At 39.4% G+C, this 18424-nt stretch overlaps 2 protein-coding genes across 3 annotated transcripts; one reads left to right on the forward strand and one right to left on the reverse strand.

The window, feature by feature from the left end:
* Positions 1 to 915: 915 nt before the first annotated feature.
* Positions 916 to 6857, forward strand: GAMT (guanidinoacetate N-methyltransferase). Its single transcript, XM_075190563.1, has 6 exons — positions 916 to 1156; positions 3071 to 3216; positions 5718 to 5781; positions 5864 to 5931; positions 6160 to 6270; positions 6476 to 6857. The coding sequence occupies exons 1-6, from the start codon at positions 985 to 987 to the stop codon at positions 6614 to 6616; spliced, it is 702 nt and encodes a 233-aa protein (XP_075046664.1). The 5' UTR covers positions 916 to 984; the 3' UTR covers positions 6617 to 6857.
* A 1594-nt stretch (positions 6858 to 8451) lies between these two features.
* Positions 8452 to 15830, reverse strand: NDUFS7 (NADH:ubiquinone oxidoreductase core subunit S7). Of its 2 annotated transcripts, XM_075205631.1 has the most exons (8): positions 15665 to 15830; positions 15379 to 15415; positions 15204 to 15272; positions 12271 to 12388; positions 10373 to 10552; positions 9607 to 9653; positions 9008 to 9096; positions 8452 to 8688 (listed from the first exon to the last, which is right to left on the reverse strand). In XM_075205631.1, the coding sequence occupies exons 1-8, from the start codon at positions 15678 to 15680 to the stop codon at positions 8591 to 8593; spliced, it is 654 nt and encodes a 217-aa protein (XP_075061732.1). In that variant the 5' UTR covers positions 15681 to 15830; the 3' UTR covers positions 8452 to 8590. The 2 variants fall into 2 exon arrangements, with proteins under 2 accessions (XP_075061732.1, XP_075061740.1); XM_075205639.1 differs by lacking the exon at positions 15204 to 15272 and having other exon boundaries at positions 15665 to 15770.
* Between the last annotated feature and the right edge of the window lie 2594 nt (positions 15831 to 18424).

Raw genomic sequence — 18424 nt, forward strand, 5'->3', positions numbered from 1 at the left:
AAAGGTGGCCACTTTGTGATAGTCATCACAGAGGACATAGGAGACAGGTCTTCACAGGAACAGCAGTTTTTCGTGTCTGCTGTTCCTAGTGAAGATTTGCAATAAATAGTCACAATATTTCAATCCTTAGCTTTGCGATAAGGATTGAAGTGCATCGTGTTGCAAATGCGATTAATAATAAATATGCTTCCTAGTTATAAATTAAGTGGATACTTTAATATGCAGCTATCCCTGAAATTTGCTGTTTTCGGGGGATATCAGTGAAAAATGTCTTTGATAAATATGCCCCTATAATGCGAATGATGTCACTGTCATTCCTTGTCCAATAAGGGAATATTTACTCCACACAACTAGCATCTGTTTTTATTCAAAATATTCTGTCCTCTTTTCCTGTTACTACGATTAATATTTAATCCGTTTACACATGCGTTTACGTTTAATATGTTTTGTAAAATAAGATTAATGTTTAATAGCCATTAACATTATTAGTCTTTTTTTATACATAGAAAGTATCACTCTTTACATAACGCTGTATTGTTTTATGTTTAATAGCGCGTTTCATTTAATGTTATTCTGCTGTGGTTTCCCCAAAAATAAAAGTACCTCTAGCGCTATACATCCTATGCTCTTTGGTTACTTATGGCCAGACATATATACTCACAGCACAGTCTTTTTAATATATGTGAATATTGGTCTAGGCGATTCCCAACGTAAGGAAAAATTACCCCAAGAATAACTTCTCTACTTTATTAATCGTCTTGATCAATTGATTTGGACAACTAGCTTCTCTGGCGCCCCGCCCACTGCATTCTACAGTGACCAATTAAACTTGTGTATTAACTCGCAGCAACACCCACGTCAACTGTCCTTTAGCTAAAGTCTGGAAGCCCAGCCCACTGTCCTGATCCATATATTCCCGTTGCCGGCCGGTGTCCTGTCTCTCTGTCCCAGTTAGGTCTAGTTACTAGAGCTGCGCCTCTAACAATGTCTGCAGACAAGATCTTTACGGAAGGGGAGAGCTGTAAGTCCTCCTGGCACAAAGCATCTGCAGGGTACAATGAGGCAGATACTCACCTAGAAATATTGGGCAAACCAGTGATGGAGAGATGGGAGACCCCTTACATGCACAGCCTGGCAAGTGTGGCAGCCAGTAAAGGTATGTTGGAGTGAGACTCAGATACACATAGTTGTCTGCTTAAGGAAAACATGTTTTATAAAAGTTTATACTTCTACCTAAATTATGAAATGTTCCCTACACCTTAGATTGTAAGCCCATTTGGACAGGGCAATTTTTACCTTCTGTTGCCTATGTAATTGGGTTGTCATGATCCCTGGGTGGGTGTGTGTATATATATATATATTGAACTTTTAAATTGATATAGTAGCCAACATTAGCCGGCTGATTTTGTAGCAGTTAATATGCCTGCCAAATTATCATTTAAAGGTTGCCCTAGGTTTGGGAGATCTCTAGTTTGACCATGCACACGGTGTAATACTGTGTCCAACAAGCTGCTATCTGTATCTCAGAATAGCAGTTTTGTGTGTGTTACATTTGGTGACAGCTGTATGGTAGAGAGGGGGTGGGTTGTGTGGGGGACTATGCCTCTGTGCTCTTCATTTAGTTCTTGCATGACTGAATTACTTTTTGTCTCTTGTCTCCCAAGTACTGAGCAAACAAATGTGATACCTTCCATATAAACACCTTTGATTTTGTCAAATAAGACAGCAGTGTGGGTGTTCTAACTGGTTGCAATGTCTAATCATCTTTAATAAGTAAAACTTTCCTGTACAAAGCTGTTGTAGTGCATATTGTGAATAATAATTCTTTGACAGGACCAAGTTACCCTGAAGTGAGTAGTTGGCAGACAATTCAACTTCAAATAAATAAGTGACCTGAGCACTTTGTTTGGTAATCCCCTTATACACACCAGCAAATGTAAAGTTGCAAAGTAGTCAAGCCCAGGTATGCATATATATATATATATATATATATATATATCTATATCTATATCTATATCTATATATATATATATATATATATATATATATATATTATGGCTTATTGTATGATGCTAATATCATAATATTAATAGAGATGGGACCAACAAATAAACAAAATGCCACACAGTAGTGCCCCCAATTTGTGTTATGCCACATAGTTGCGCCCCCGATTCATACCATGCCTCATAATTAAACACTCAATTTATATGCCACATAGTTCTGCCCCCCAGTTAATATTGTGCCACTAAGTTGTGCCCCAATTCATAGTATGCTACATAAATGTGCCCCAAATACATTGAATGGCACATAGTAGTGCCAAAATACATTGAATGCCACATAGTTGTGCCCCCAACCAATACATTAAATGCCACATAGTTGTATGCCCAAATCATGGTATGCCACGTAGTAGTAGCCCAAATACATTGGATGCCACATAGTTGTGACCCAAAAACATTGAATGCCACATAGTTGTGCCCCCAATACATTTTGTGCCTCATGCTTACCTTTGAAGTCAGTCCACATGTTTTCCATTCTATAGCGACTCCTGGGAGCTGCTTCACTAAAGCAGCCGTTGATGGGCGAAACTGAGCTGCTGGCTGCTGTGCATGCACAGCAGCTCCGTTTCAGCCATCCTTAGCTGCTTTAGTGAAGCAGCTGCAGAGAGCCGGCGTGCCAGACTGAAGTGGCATGCGTGCCTGGGTGGTGCCGACACCTGAAATATTCTACACATTACACATCACATTATTACAGTGATACAGATGGCCAAGATTACTAGTGGTTTCAAAGCAAAAATAAGGGACCAGCACTTGGGACTTTCTTTTCAGAATTTTATAGCAAGATTGTATTAGCATTTACCTTTCCAGTAGGTGCATGTATATGTGCGAGCCACCAAGCCTTCCATCTTTACAGATAATCTTAATAACCTCTTTGTTTTGATGTACTTTGTAGATTCTTTAATTTTTAATTTTCAGGAATAACTTGGACATCACATATCTATTTAAGCAAAACAAGTTGTTATAAGGTAATCGCTATAATTTCATTTCCTAACCAATTTCTCCATATCCTAAAGGAGGACGTGTGTTGGAGATTGGTTTTGGCATGGCGATAGCAGCTACTAAATTAGAAGAGTATAACATAGAGGAACATTGGATTGTGGAGTGCAATGATGGGGTATTCCAGCGGTTACAGGAATGGGCCAAGGAACAACCACATAAGGTAAAGACATAAACATGAGTGCTATAATAAAGTACTATTTGACTGTTGTGCTGGATGCAATTGTGTCCAAATTATACAGTAAGTGAATATGCGGGTTATAGCTTGATATTTTACTTTTCTTAATTAATAATATTTTATAGGTGATAAATTGTACTACCATGCTTTTTCATGGATGCCACATGAGCCCTGTTTACTCAGATTATCAGTCAGAAATTATTATTAACATTGATTTGTAAGGCCCCACAGTGCCAGGCAGTGTGGAAAACAGGACATACATATATCAGGGACACACAGGGTGGATGCAAACATGAACACAGAGTTGGGAGGACCCTGCTCATGAGAGCTTACAGTCTAATTAGAAGATTACAGTTGACATGAGAAGCCAGGGGGGCTCAGAGTGGAGAGTAGGTCAGTAGTGAGGGTGCACTAGTGTTGTGGTTAGTATAGATGGGAGTAGGGTAAAGTCTAATAAAGAGGGGCCTTCAGAGAGCATATAAAGACTTGAAGGGTGTGGAAGTGTGATACACTTATGTGTATACTCATTTACTGTACTCAACTAACTTTTGCCCACCCTGTTCCACGCATGTTTTTTGGGTATGCATGTGAGGTATGGAAAAATGCATATATGTGCGCCACACAAATTGCCATATGCACATCTCTAAATCAGACCCTTATGCCGTTACATTTCTGAGTATGTCTCATATCCGTAGGTATAATGTATGCTATCACAGACTTGTTATCCTCTTAACCAATTTACCTATATTAAACTTGACAACTGACCACCATCATTTATTTATTTATATAGCGACACTAATTCCGCAGCGCTTTACAAAGAACTCACTCACATCAGTCCCTGCCTCAATAGAGCTTACAGTCTAAATTCCCTAACACACACACAGACTAGGATCAATTTGATAGCAGCCAATTAACCTAGTATGTTTTTGGATAGTAAGTACACCTTTATCAATTGTATGAATATAGGTCTCTTACATGGGGTTTAAGAATAAGTGTATTTATCTTTTGCATTTAATTCCATGGGGGCAATTCAGTTGACTGCGTTGTTCTTGAGAATAACACGACCTGTGCACTATTACCGTTTGTACAGTAATTTTAACACAGATTTTTGCTTGTGGCTCACAGAGCTGTGAGCGAAAATCAGCATTGAAAATACCATACCAGCGTTAATAATGTTCACTATTACTGTAGTAACGGTAAAAGTGTGCGGACCGAGGTCAATTGAATTCCCCCTCATATGTCTTTGTTGGATTAAAAGGGATGTCCACATTTGGATATCCCTTACTATTCGATCTTGCCCCTTTTGTATTGTATAATAAACAGGGAGGTTCCCCATCACCTTATTAGAGCTAGTTCTTTCATACAATGCTGCAAGGAAAATCCATCCATTAAGCTCTATTGAACAGCTATGGACAGTGTCCTCTAGCGCCAGCTCTCCACTTCAGGTAACGGGACTGCTATAATTAAGGGGATCTTTTCCTTTAAGCAGTGAAAGTAATGATCCAATAACAATAAATAACTTGGAAATGCTGCAAAAATTTGTCCAAAAATATCTAGCAAAACAATAACTTAATGACTAATTTTCTATTAAAAATTTATTTCTGCATAATTACATGTTGTAGACGAGTTTGATGCTCACTAGACACTGCTATATTTCTGTAGAGAGCTCACAAGTAGTCACTGACTTCAATTAAACACCCTATCAGTTGCAATGCACAATTGTTTTGTTTAGATAGCACACTCCTAATAAAATATTCTATTCTGATCTATTAGGTTCAATTCTCTTAGCTCTATATATATATATATATATATATATATATATATATATATATATATATATATATATATAGCACTATGCCACTCAAAATGCACAACAGGTTTCAGACAGCAAAAACAGATATAACCATTACTTGTATAAATCAATTAAAGTAATTTCACCTTTTTGTCAATATTAAAACATTTCTAAGAATTAGTGTTGCTTACAGTAAAAAAAGACCTAAAGGTCCGGAGATTTGTTATGTACTGTTACTTTATAGAGGAGGCAAGAGGATAGAGCAGCAGAAGAATATGCATACAACAGGTATGTGTGGACTCATGCTGTGTGATCATAGGTCAGTGCACGGGAGTGTGGAAATTGGGTTTATCAATGCAAGCAGTGATGGAAAAGGTTGACAGGAAAGAAAGTGTGTGTATTTTTGGAACTGACAATCAGGGCAAAGTTCACAAGCTGTGTAAGCGTAAGACGACGGTGAGCAAAGTCACAGAAAAGGAAATGCACGGTCAGCATGTACAATAGAAGTGCTCATTGTACAATATGCAAATAGACAAACACCCTCTGAGAAACGGTGGTGAGCTCTGGTATATATGGAAAATGCATGTCTGGTAGCATTTGCATGCATCAGGGAAGACTAATTTGATACACAATTTAGGAGGAGGAGGTGGTCTTCAGGCAGAGGACTATCTGACCATCGGTTGTCTCTTTACAGATTGTGCCACTGAAGGGGCTGTGGGAAGATGTCGTGGCAACATTGCCAGATGGACACTTTGATGGTAAGAAAAAGTAGAGTAAGCTGTAGTCTCTGTATAGTATTTACCATTTCCTTACTTTGAGATATTCTGTTCATCTATTTAGGAATTCTGTATGACACGTATCCCCTGTCTGAGGAAACATGGCATACACATCAATTTAACTTCATCAAGGTAACAACATTTTCATACTAAATGATTATGTCCATCCAGCTTGCATTTAGACCTGTTCTTTTTAGGGACCAGCTTAAAACATGAAGTTTTCCAGATAAACAAACTGATATTGCATAACCAGTTATCATAAGCAGCTTTGTGTTCAGAACAGATTAATATCACCGTTGCTGTCTCATAGTTATTTTACTTGTCATGTAAAGATCTCGGCGTGTTTCTGTGTTTTTATAGGGTCATGCTCAACGTCTGCTCAAGCCAGGAGGAGTTCTCACATATTGTAACCTGACATCCTGGGGAGATTTGTTGAAGAACAAATACACTGATATAGAAAAAATGTTTGAGGTAATATGCACAGTACTAATTTCACAATACTTTCTTGCACTGAAAGGTCTATGTAGCACCTCTTCTTTAATTTAGGCCAAGCCACTCATTGAACATTGTCACTGTGCAGTGCTAGGTTCATGATCAGCTGTACTCTGCTTTCCTACAGGATAACGCTTGCTTCTGATGCAATTTATTACAGCCTACTGTCATTTTACCTTTACAGGAAACACAAATACCTCGACTGGTAGAAGCTGGTTTCAAGTGTGAAAATATCAGCACAACTGTGATGAACCTCATCCCCCCTGAAGACTGCAGATATTACTCCTTCCATAAGATGATAACACCCACTATTATCAAGGCCTGAGCACAGCAAGGATTCCTTAGTTAGGAAAGGCTAGATACAAAGCATTCTCCCACACACCCTGTACAATGCCTGCACTCAGCACCTAGAGGGAGCAGAACCTCTGATCATCAATATAATGTAACCTCTTGCTGGCAGTGGCATTAAACACAACAGCACACTATATTCATACAGACCATTTGTATTGTAGATAATGGGCCATGTGACATATGGAGCAAATGCTGAATAAAGTTGTTTTTTTGAACAGCTGGTTTTCATTCTGTTAAACATTGTCAATTTACATCTCATGGTTGCCGTCCTTGCATCACCACCTTGAAGTGCTTATGAAGGGGTCATTTTGGTTTTGGAAACAATTTGAATTCCTAATATATCTATTTACACTTTGTTCGGGCACTGTATTTAAACAGATAAGTTAATGTTTCACCAATAATGATCCAACCACAAAATGGCATTACATAACTGGAACCTGGCAAAATTGTATAAAATACGTGGTGATTGAGCATGCACATACCATGTAGAAGTGGGATATAGACATAAGTCAGACAGCAAAACTGAAAACTACAAGAGCTTAGAACATTTTTTATAGCTTTGGGTTGCAAATCTAACGCACTGTTCTACTTACTTGTAGTCCAATCGCTGCTATACTTTCTCCTTGTGTAGTTTAATCATAGAAGCTACCTCATGAAAGCTACAGTAAATGCAGATAGGAGTAGAGGAAGCAGGGATTTAAAGACTAGTGACTGGGGTACAGCAGAGTAAGCTATATGCCCACCATCATTTATTTATATAGCGCCACTAATTCCGCAGCGCTGTACAGAGAACACATTCACATCAGTTCCTGCCCCATTGGGGCTTACAGTCTAAATTCCCTAATATAGACACACACTCAGACAGAGAGGGAGAGACTAGGGTCAATTTTGATAGCAGTTAATTAACATACCAGTATGTTTTTGGAGTGTGGGAGGAAACCAGAGCACCCGGAGGAAACCCATGCAAACACAGGGAGAACATACAAGCTCCACACAGATAAGGCCATGGTCGGGAATCGAACTCATGACTCCAGTGCTGTAAGGCAGAAGTGCTAACCACTAGGCCAATGTGCTGCACCACCATTTTAAAGTATTAGATAAACCTCTTCCTGCTTACTGTTAGAAACATTCAAAACACATTTTATTTTCAACTTAATTTAACTTGTTAGTCAAAAATTGGCATCTGTACTCTCCTTGGATCGTAGACCCCTCCAGTCCTGCCCGTCATTCAGAGACTTGTTCTGCACACTGATCACAGCACTCGCTTTGAATGCTACGACCTACTGTGTTTCCTTTCTGAACAAGAACATCCCCCAGAAAAGAAGTCCCCAGGGCGGTGGAATAAACAACCTCCTGTCTGCTAGCACTACTGGATATATGTATTAGCAATTCTTTCAGATCCAGTTTATACTAAAGCCTTAAGAGCTGGAATAAGGGAAACCCAAACCAGTGTCTCCAATTTAAAAACCACAGAATAAAAAACAAAACAAAATTCTCACAGCCCACACAAAACTGGCTTGGTAATGAAGCGGTTAAACATTTAAGTAGCAAAAACAACTTATACCTTTATTAATGTTACTATGAACAGATACACTTCTACAGGGTAGCACGGTGCTGTAGAAAGACTGCCAATACAGAACAGAGACTTGCAAATTAGACTGGAAGAACTCCTTTTGTACACTATTTACACTACAGAACAGCTGTTTTTTTCTCTTCCTTTTCTGGTGGTATTACAGCATGAGAGTTGGTCCAGGTGGACAATCATAATACAAGAGAGGTGTGTTGTACAAGGAATGGAAAAGCACACAATAGTTTACAGTCCTTTTTAATGTTTTAACAAATACAGGTTTTAAAACAAGCCAGTTAGTTATTCATGATGCATCAAAAATGCCGATTTGAGGGGACATGTAAAGCATTCTTACTATAAATATATACAATCAACACAAGCTTATTTCCGATACCAGAGTTGGATTTTCTTTTCTCTTTTGATCTTCTTTTGCAGCTGCAGGATGCCGTACAGGAGAGCTTCAGCAGTAGGAGGGCAGCCTAGAAAAACAAAATATAATTGTAGAAATTCAGTCACAGCAGTGTAGCGTCAGTCTTTCCATACATTTGGTCAATTGGAATGTGCAGGCCAAAGCTTTCTATATTAACCCCTTTAAATATTCGTTTTCTAAAACAGTTGATATTTGTATGCACCGGCACAGAGCTGGTGGGAGGACATGTAAACCAGTGTAGAACCTGGAAATGTTGTAAAACAAATGGTCTCTAAACAAAAACTGAACGGTTTAATTGTGTGGTTGATTCATATGGGTTATTCTTTACCTTATTTATTGTTTGTTTTGGACTATAAAGAGAAAATTACCTGGAACATAGATATCAACTGGAACAATTCTATCACAGCCTCTGACCACAGAATACGAATAATGATAGTAGCCTCCTCCATTAGCACAACTGTGGAACATGTAAAACAACTAAAATCTCCAAAACAAATGGTTAAGTTTGCAAGGCTAAAAACATATTTCATTTCTATGAAAGGAAACAAAATAAAACCAGTAAAAAGTTTCAGAAAGTGGTGCTTGTAAGCTTGTGCTCTTAAAGGAGGACCGTCTCATAACCTGGTCCATGTGTTCCCTAATGTAGGGCTCATTCCAGTGTTGTATACAGGTGTTCTAGAACCATGCGCATTCAAGCATTCTCAAGCTCATGTGATGTGAATGGAAAATGGAACTCCCCTTTACTGCAATTTGTCACAAATTGAGCTTCAGAATGTCTGCATTTCTGGCTGGGGAAAAAAATCAAACAAAAAAAAAAAAAACAACTAAAAATGGTTGTGTGACACTAACTCAAGTCTTACAGTTAGAACAACTGAGCTAACATGTCAAGTCACACATTTGTAAGAGGGGGAAAAAATGATAAATACCACCAAATTCATGGAGGAAGGGGGAATAAAGAAGTACTCACCTGCCCATAGACACTACGTAACGTGGCTCAGGCATCTGATCATAAACCTACAGGTAGAAGATACATGCCAGTGACATAATTCAGGTTACTGTCACTTTCTTTACCAACATTATATTGATGGGCCATTTAAGAAAGTAGTTTAAACTGCTGTACAGTGATCGCTTGAATACGCAAGTACATCTCTCTGGCTCAATATATACAACCATCTGCTTTTACTAAATGTTGATTATATTCCAGAAACTGCCTCAGGATAAGTGTAACAGGATTACTGACAGTGTCCACAAAACCATTTAATACTCAAGTAGCTTTAAAACCCAAATAGAACAGTATAAATGAGTATTATGTATATTCTACAACACAGTCAACAATTGCAGTAAAGCTTGGTACACACCTATGCAATCTTACTTCAGATGCAATTTCACTAACAATTGAAAGTCCTGATGAGCATGCCGATTAATGCATACACACCTACACACCTGTGATCTTCATCTCCCATAACCAGTTGCTGAAAAGATTTGTGACTCTGTAAACTAGATATCGGTCTATGCTGCTGGTCATGAGTGCGTACACACTTCCTAAAAATCACTATCAATGATGGAACGCTGTCGTGCAAATGTGGAAGTTTAGAAAATCAAATCAGCAGATGCGATGTGTTTTGGAACGTGCACACTCTTACAATATCTGAACAAACTGTCGTGAATCGTGTCATCTGCACAATAACTGCATTGATGCATACCCAGTGCCAGATGAAGGAACATAGCCTCACCTTCCTTAGAGCAGGAGCCATCTTATTGGTGAGAGTACCAGCCACAATCATAACATCTGCTTGCCTAGGACTAGCACGAAAGACTACGCCAAATCTGTCCATGTCATAACGTGGAGCAGCCATATGCATCATCTCAACAGCACAACATGCCAGGCCAAAAGTCATGGGCCACAGGGAACTCTGCAGTCAGAAAGAGAGAGAAAATAGTTGTAGCTATATATCATTTCAAAACTATGGGCATTAATATGGGGTTTGACCAGATGGATTGGCTTGCAATTTGCATTCCAAAAGGCGTTCAATGGTGTTGAGTGCAGGCCAGTCAAGTTTTTCCACATCAAACTCTGGAAACCATTTTTTGATGCACCATTCTGTACGCATTCAGGTACAAAATGGTCTCCTGGCATCTGCCAAGCCCAGTTTTGTCAGACTGCCAGATAGTAAACCATATTTAGTCAATCTAGAGAACGCATTTATACTACTGAAGGATCTAACCGCAGTGTGCTTTACATCAAGAAATAAACTCAAACCTAAGTTTAAGTTTATTACATTACACATTGTGTAGATTTTAGCGTCATGTTTGATTGACTATTCATGTCTTTAGCACTGTCATAAAACTTAGAGTTTGAGTTTATTTCTTTTTGGATCCAATATTAGGGGGGGTTTGCAACCTCCCTGTTTTAGCTGATTGACCGTTGTGCTATTTACATATTGAAGCGACAGTTAAAACACCTGGGCACCATTATCAGGCTTTTGTTTTTTCTTCTCTTGTATGCTTTACATCACTCCAGCCAAAGCTTGGCATTACAAAGGGTGATCCAAGGCTTATGTACAGCTGATCAGGTCCCAAACCCAATCTATGTAGTTCCCGACAACCAGTTCTTGGAATGACAATGCTTCCAGAGGCAGCTTGGAACTCTGTAGTGAATGTTGAAACAGAGCACAGACTAAGTTTTTGAGCTTGTGTGGCTGAAGTGTTGTTGCTACTAGAAGTTACCATACTAACAGCACTAGGTGACCAGAGGAAAATTTGACAAACTGACTTGTTGGAAAGGTGGTATCCTATGATAGTGCACCGCTGAAAATCACTGAGCTCTTCACTACGACCCATTCTACTGATAATGTTTAACTATGGAGATTGCATTGCTATATGCATCTGTGAAGAAATGGGTGTGGGTGAAATGGCCAAGCACACTAATTAGAAAGGGAGTACACAAACTTTTGGCCATGAAGTATATATTAACAAAGTGAAAAGGATAGTAGCATGAAGTACATAGTGCTCATTCCTGAAGATGGTATTTTTAACTGCATAGAAAACTATGAAACATATGCCATAATTACTTATAAGCCAATTCAAATTAGACAACACTTAAGGGGAGATTCCCTGCGTTGTTCTTTAGAGCAAGGCAGGGTGCACATAATTACCGTAAGTACGGTAATTTTAACACTGAATTCTGCTCGCGGCTCAGGGAGCTGCAAGCAAAAAAATCAGCATTGAAATGACTGTACTAATGGTAATAATGCGTGTCAATTACCGTAGTAACAATAATGATGCGCACTCCACGTTGTTCTAAAGAACAACGCGGGGAATTGAATCTCCCCCCTATAGGCGAGTCAGTACTTGAATATTATTGGAAAATATCAGTTACACTAATATCAGTGAAAATGCATTAAAGTGCTTGGCTTTTACCACAGTAAAACGGAGAACGGAAGAGTGTCAGATGTAGTTTTCACAAGTCATATGAAAGATACATATATTTCTGTCATGGAAAAGGATAGTGGAGAAACGATGTAACATTATCAGTTTCCTCATTTAAAGTTAATGTTTTATACCTAATGTATACCGTTAACTATACAGTGTTGTGCAAGTAGCATCTTTAATGATAAAAAAAACCACTTACCCTTCGTGCCCAGTTCACCAAATCGTCAAGTTTTGCAACTATAAACTCCCCTTTACTGCTCAGCGCTGATGGTTTTGGTGCGCTGACCGCGCTACTCTTTTGTCTAACAAGGAAATTGCTGTAACACAAGAGACATTTGTGATAATGTATTATATTTGTCTACAAGGGAAACAGAGACAATTGAAATGTGTGCAAAGGCTCATACATGTAATGAAATAAAAAATTACACTGGACACAAATCTATACATTTAGGATATCTCTTTCAATTATAGAGTGTGACGATTATCTAGTATATCTAATGACTGACTTATTTTCTGTTGAAGTCATGTATGAATGGGAATATTTTATGCAACCTTGTAATGTAATCTCAACGTTTGCTTTGCTAAATGACAAGAGTTTGAACCTATGCAAGTGTCATTAATCTTTTGAAAGTATCCGGAGATAGATAAGCATCTCTAAGGAGTTTTTTGGGTATGCAGAGGATGTGGACCTGACCAGCTAAGCCGAAGGAGCAGAGATGAGAATTCAAGTCCTGTAAACACTCCAGAGCTCAGGACATCCCTAGCTCACTTTGAAAGCCCTGTGACATGTGGGAGATCAATCTGTCCTTACTGACAGCTAAACTCCAAAGGTGGGGGGTGAGAGTTATGTGAAGAAAGGTGTAAAATCTTCTGCCTCAGAAAACAATAACTTGCATTTTCATGAGGGGGTTTATCAAGACAGAAAAGTCCCATATTTCTCAATTGTGTACACACACACACACACACACACACACACACACACACACACACACACACACACACACACACACACACCAAGTCTTGACTCGTCTCTCTCTCTTTTGCCCCCCACATTCAATCCCTTACCCAAGCCTGTCGCTTCCAACTCCGTAACATTGCCCGCATCCGTCCCTTCCTCTCTCAAGATGCCACCAAAACTGTCATCCATGCTCTCATCATTTCCCGCCTCGACTACTGCAACCTCCTCCTTACTGGCCTCCCCTGCTCCCACCTCGCCCCCCTCCGCTCTATACTTAATGCGGCTGCAAGACTCATCTTCCTCTCACGCCGCTCCTCCTCTGCCTCCCCTCTCTGTCTTGCCTTACACTGGCTCCCCTTCCCCTACAGAATCCTTTTCAAACTCCTCACCACCACTTACAAGGCTCTCTCTCAGTCTACTGCCCCTTATATCTCTAACCTCCTCTCCATTCACACTCCAGCCCGCTCCCTCTGCTCAGCCAACGATCGCCGCCTCTCCTCCACTCTGATCACCTCTTCCCACTCTAGAATACAAGACTTCTCCCGAGCTGCCCCCCTTCACTGGAACGACCTCCCTCGCTCCATCCGTCTCTCACCCAATCTGTGCTCCTTCAAGCGGGCACTTAAACCTCACTTGTTCCTTAAGGCCTACCAACCATCCACTTAACCTCCCACCGTTTCTGATTCTCCCCTGGCTCCTTTTCTCTCCCCTTTGCTTCACTCCTCTTGTGCCTGATTTTGTTTACCCTCCCTTAGGATGTAAGCTCGAATGAGCAGGGCCCCTCTCCCCTCCTGTCTCCACACCTGTTCTTCCACTCCGTCTTTACAGTATTTGCCTGCCTGGAGTTTCTGAAGTTTTGATACTTTGTGTTTATTGTTCTGTATTGTTTTACTGTTTGTGCCGTGTACGGCGCTGCGGAAACCTTGTGGCGCCTAACAAATAAACGATAATAATAATAATAACTAAGTAAGTAGTTCTCTGATTTTATTTCCTATTTTATTTTCTGAAATGTATTATGTATGTCTTGTTATTCATTTTTTGCAACTAAGCCTTGGAAACATTTTTCAGATTAAATCAATTTTATCTATTGTATTCTCCATGATTCTTTGTAAATTTATGAAGCCCAGAGAGGCTCATGCTACATGTGTATGTGATTTAAGTGTGAAACATTAATAAGTGGTTTTGCTGAACGTAAGAACACCATAATAAATACTTTGTTGTGGCAGAAAAGGTGTATTCATTGCTAAGCGACTAAGGCGACGCCAGTCGTGGCCAGCTGTGCAGATTGCTTTATCTGAGACAGGCTGGGCATTCGTGACAGAGTATAAAAGGTTTACAGGCATATTTAACACAATCCCTTTCAATCCTTATTGCAAAGATAAGTATTGAAAGATTGTGTGTATTTATTAAAAAACTTCAACAGGAACAGTAATCATACACTGCTGTTCCTGTGTAGACCCCTCTCCTATCTTTTCTATGGTCATAATCGCAAAGTGACCACCTTTGCGATAGTGACCAGAGGGGAGAGTATTAAGATGCGGTGAGGGATCAGAAGATCCCTCTACCGCAATGATATCTCCAAAGAGCAGACCTGAAAAATGACACACACTGTAATGTACACCAGCCGGAGCTGGCATACATTTCCGTATGTATAAATGCATTTTCATTACTTGCTAAATTGCTGTATATAGCAGTCCCCATGGATATCTATGGGGATTGCTATGTATTTAAAAAAAAATGCAAAGCAGCAGATATCTGCTGTGATACACTTTTGACAGATTTAGATCATATTTAAATCTTCATTTATTCCACAAAAACGAATTTACATGAAAATTAGCTATAATAAATAGGCCCCTTTATGAGAAATGTATTATCACTATTTGTGCTGTTCTTGTTAGGTTGCACATGTAGTGTATTTTGGGGAGTTACATGATGTGCATAAAACTAAATTTAGACCAAGACAACTATCATCATCATTTATTATATAGCGCCACTAATTCAACTATATGGTTTGAAGAATAACCACAAATTCTGCATTAAGCCACTCTCATAAACCTGTCACTATGTATTGAGCATTATGATCCCAAATGAGTAAAGCCCCTTATTTCCAGGCTCACTGCTATTCTATTCTCACCTCTCCAATACATTATATTGGAATTCTGTGCTTGACTTACCTGATAGCATTTTCATTCTCGGATGGTTGGTGCCAGACACGGGTGTGGATGGCAGCAATGGATATAGGTCTGCAGTGACAATTGTAAAATAAGGGAGTATATGAGGTGAACAGATAAGGTGCAATATTATATACAAATCGGGGTAAGGGGATACACATTAGTGAATAGAACTTACCGAGTAGTTTGAGCCCAGAGCCGAGACAGTCTGGGAGCTGAAAAGAAAAAAGAAAAAAAGATATCGAGCTTACATCATGTCTTCCATACCGTATAAAAAGATCTGATCAATATGTATTAATTTGTACATAATCGTCTACGCGAGTGTGGGCATTCTGGAGCCCATTACTGAAATACAAACGGATTAGACTATCGAACACAAATTTCTCGGACGTCTGAACTATAACAATAGACTTCTGTAATCTTGATTACGTGTGAGAAACACCTTAATGCGATGACCCTCTCACCTGTGAGCGCGGCCATCTTGGCTTAGGACGACCCCTGTGCGCTTCCGGAAAAAACACAAGTTTGGTCCCGCAGTAAACATGTCCCCGGAAAAAAAAAGAAACAGGCCCGTTGGTTCCGGAAGCTATTATGTCTTTCGATGTTTTTCCGTATAGTGACCTTATAATCACAACAATCCACAAAAAGAATCGAAGAAAAAGTATCCCGTTGATAAATTAAGAGAAGACACTTGAAGCCATTCTCTGGAAAACAGCTGTTGTCTTCGGATATTGTTAAATAGACCCTGAAGTTATTACAAATTGTGTTATTCAACCAAGGTCATATATGCCAACATCTATAATATTTCCAGTGACACTTTGTGAGACAGCTGGTGCATCTGGTATAATATACCATACATAATGCTGGCATGGCTACTCAACATTCTTATAATGTGGTTATATTGTGTTTTACATACTAACCCTTTTAAATAATAGCCTCAGAAGATAACCTCATAAAACCACACAATATTTTGCTTTTTTTGCATTGTGTCACTTCAATCTAGAATAATGTTTACATTGACACAAAATATTTGTACTTTATTAGAAGTTTATTGGAGGTTTGGTCTATAGGACAATATATTATATCTGTGTGTCAATGCCTATTTTTTTTATTATTATTGTTTTGTAAGTTATATTTTGGTACAGCATGTAATTATAATATTCAATATCATAAGCATGTGTGTCTAAGACAAACATAATAACATGCTCTACAACTAGAAGGATTTGGAAAGAGATTATTACTACACCAAAGTTGTCTTTTTCATACAAGAAATCCAGATGATGACATCACCAGCGTTTCCTGTAGTCTCTAGGGTGCCATTATGATACAGGGGGATAACAATCTGAGATTGGCCCATGGGTCTAATTAGTGCTCAGGTGTCTGGCTGAACTGCTATTAACATGTGAGCCAGGTGTCTCCCAGCTAACAGAAATCCTAAACTGTGGCCAAATGATTTGTGAGTTTCTACATCATTCTAAGTGTGGGACTGGCTCTGTATTTGGAAATAAAAGGGTTAAATCATAGTTGACAGCTGTCTCTAATATCCAGGGGAGTCACAAAATGGTGCTCCCCTCTATTAAGCATGCTCGAGATCAGTGTTTCTCAAACCCAGTCCTCAGGACCAGATACTGGATTAAGGTTCTAGGGCAGGGGTAGGCAACCTGCGGCTCTCCAGGTGTTGTGAAACTACAAATCCCAGCATGCCTTGCCACCTAACTGCTGGTTATCTACTGGCAAAGCATGCTGGGATTTGTAGTTTCACAACACCTGGAGAGCCGCAGGTTGCCTACCCCTGTTCTAGGGGGTCTGGGGCACTTTAGACAGGGGGCCCCTATGATGCAACATGGTTGTCATTTTAGACAAATAGACAGGCACTGTGTGCACTACTGTTAGCTATATGCAGTTCTGCCTTCACGAGCACTACACTGTAAAGCAGGACATAACTCCCAAACAGAGGTGTAACTAGCAAGCTGTGTCCCTGGTGCAGGGAAGCAGGAAGGAGGGAACCAGGGCCCATAGCTCGCTAGTTACCCATGCATCGGACCCCATTATAACCATGGGCCCCAGTGCATCGCACCTGCTGCACCAATGGTAGTTCCGCAACTGATCCCAATTATCCTTCCATTTGGACCAAATCCTGACTAAGATAGATAGTCACCGCAATTCAGTACTGCCCCACCAGATTAAGGACAGTTGTCAGACTGTCCTGCTCTTTCCTACTTGTTCTTGTCACTGTCACCACCTGTGGCTGCTGGTGTCTTTAGCTCAGTTATTTCTTGTCTGCATCCTGGAATGTTGGAGGCACTATATGGAAAAAAAAATGGGTACATGAAATATAGAAAACTCCAATCGGCCCCAGTAGCACCCACGTTTTATAATTAGGCCTCCCTCCAGCTCCAACATTAAAATAATAATATTCACATTTGCTAAAAATTTCTGTTGACATAAAAATAAAAGCACAGTGATATACAGCGCAACAATAAGGAATATGTGTCTAGTAGCCACTCATATATATTGCTCAAATCCACCAGAGCAAAGACTCCTTATAGATAAAACAAAAAATTATATGAGCACGGCGCTACACAGTAATGTCTCAATGTATGGAGCTTCAAATAGAAGTGTTAATTGTGTAAAGTCCATGTTGAGAAAAGTCCAATCAATAAAGTCTTTCCAAATACACACAATGTCCAATATCTATGTTCAAGAAGGGTCAATATTCTTCTTTATATGAAATGCCACTCCAAAATGAATCCAAAATACATGAAAAGAGATAAATAAAATAATAGTGCAGACTGTTGCAACTTGATATATTTTAAAATGCAGGTGATTATTTAACATGCATCACCTAATTTATGTGTGATCCGCAAACCTTAATAAGACAATCCCCCTCAGGGGTATGCACTTACAATAAAGTGGATATGCATATACTGAAAGGTATATCTTTTACTGATGAATCAGCGCCGCTGGTGTGTAGTAAGCCCAATGAACTTTAAGATTGAAAAACGACACCCCGGCTTCTGCAGTATGCTTTTCTTATTCACTCCTTGTGCTCATTCAAATATTCAGAATAAAATGAAATGAAATGGAGATCGTTTTATTCTGAATATTTGAAAAAGGATGATCTTTTGACCTTGTGTGTCAACAGAGGGATTGTCGACCACGGCATGAACAGAGAGCAAATGATTCAAGCACTCATGGATGCTGATCAGAAGCTAAGTGCCGGA

This window comes from Mixophyes fleayi, chromosome 1 (assembly GCF_038048845.1).
Source record: "Mixophyes fleayi isolate aMixFle1 chromosome 1, aMixFle1.hap1, whole genome shotgun sequence".
NCBI classification, from domain to species: domain Eukaryota; kingdom Metazoa; phylum Chordata; class Amphibia; order Anura; family Limnodynastidae; genus Mixophyes; species Mixophyes fleayi.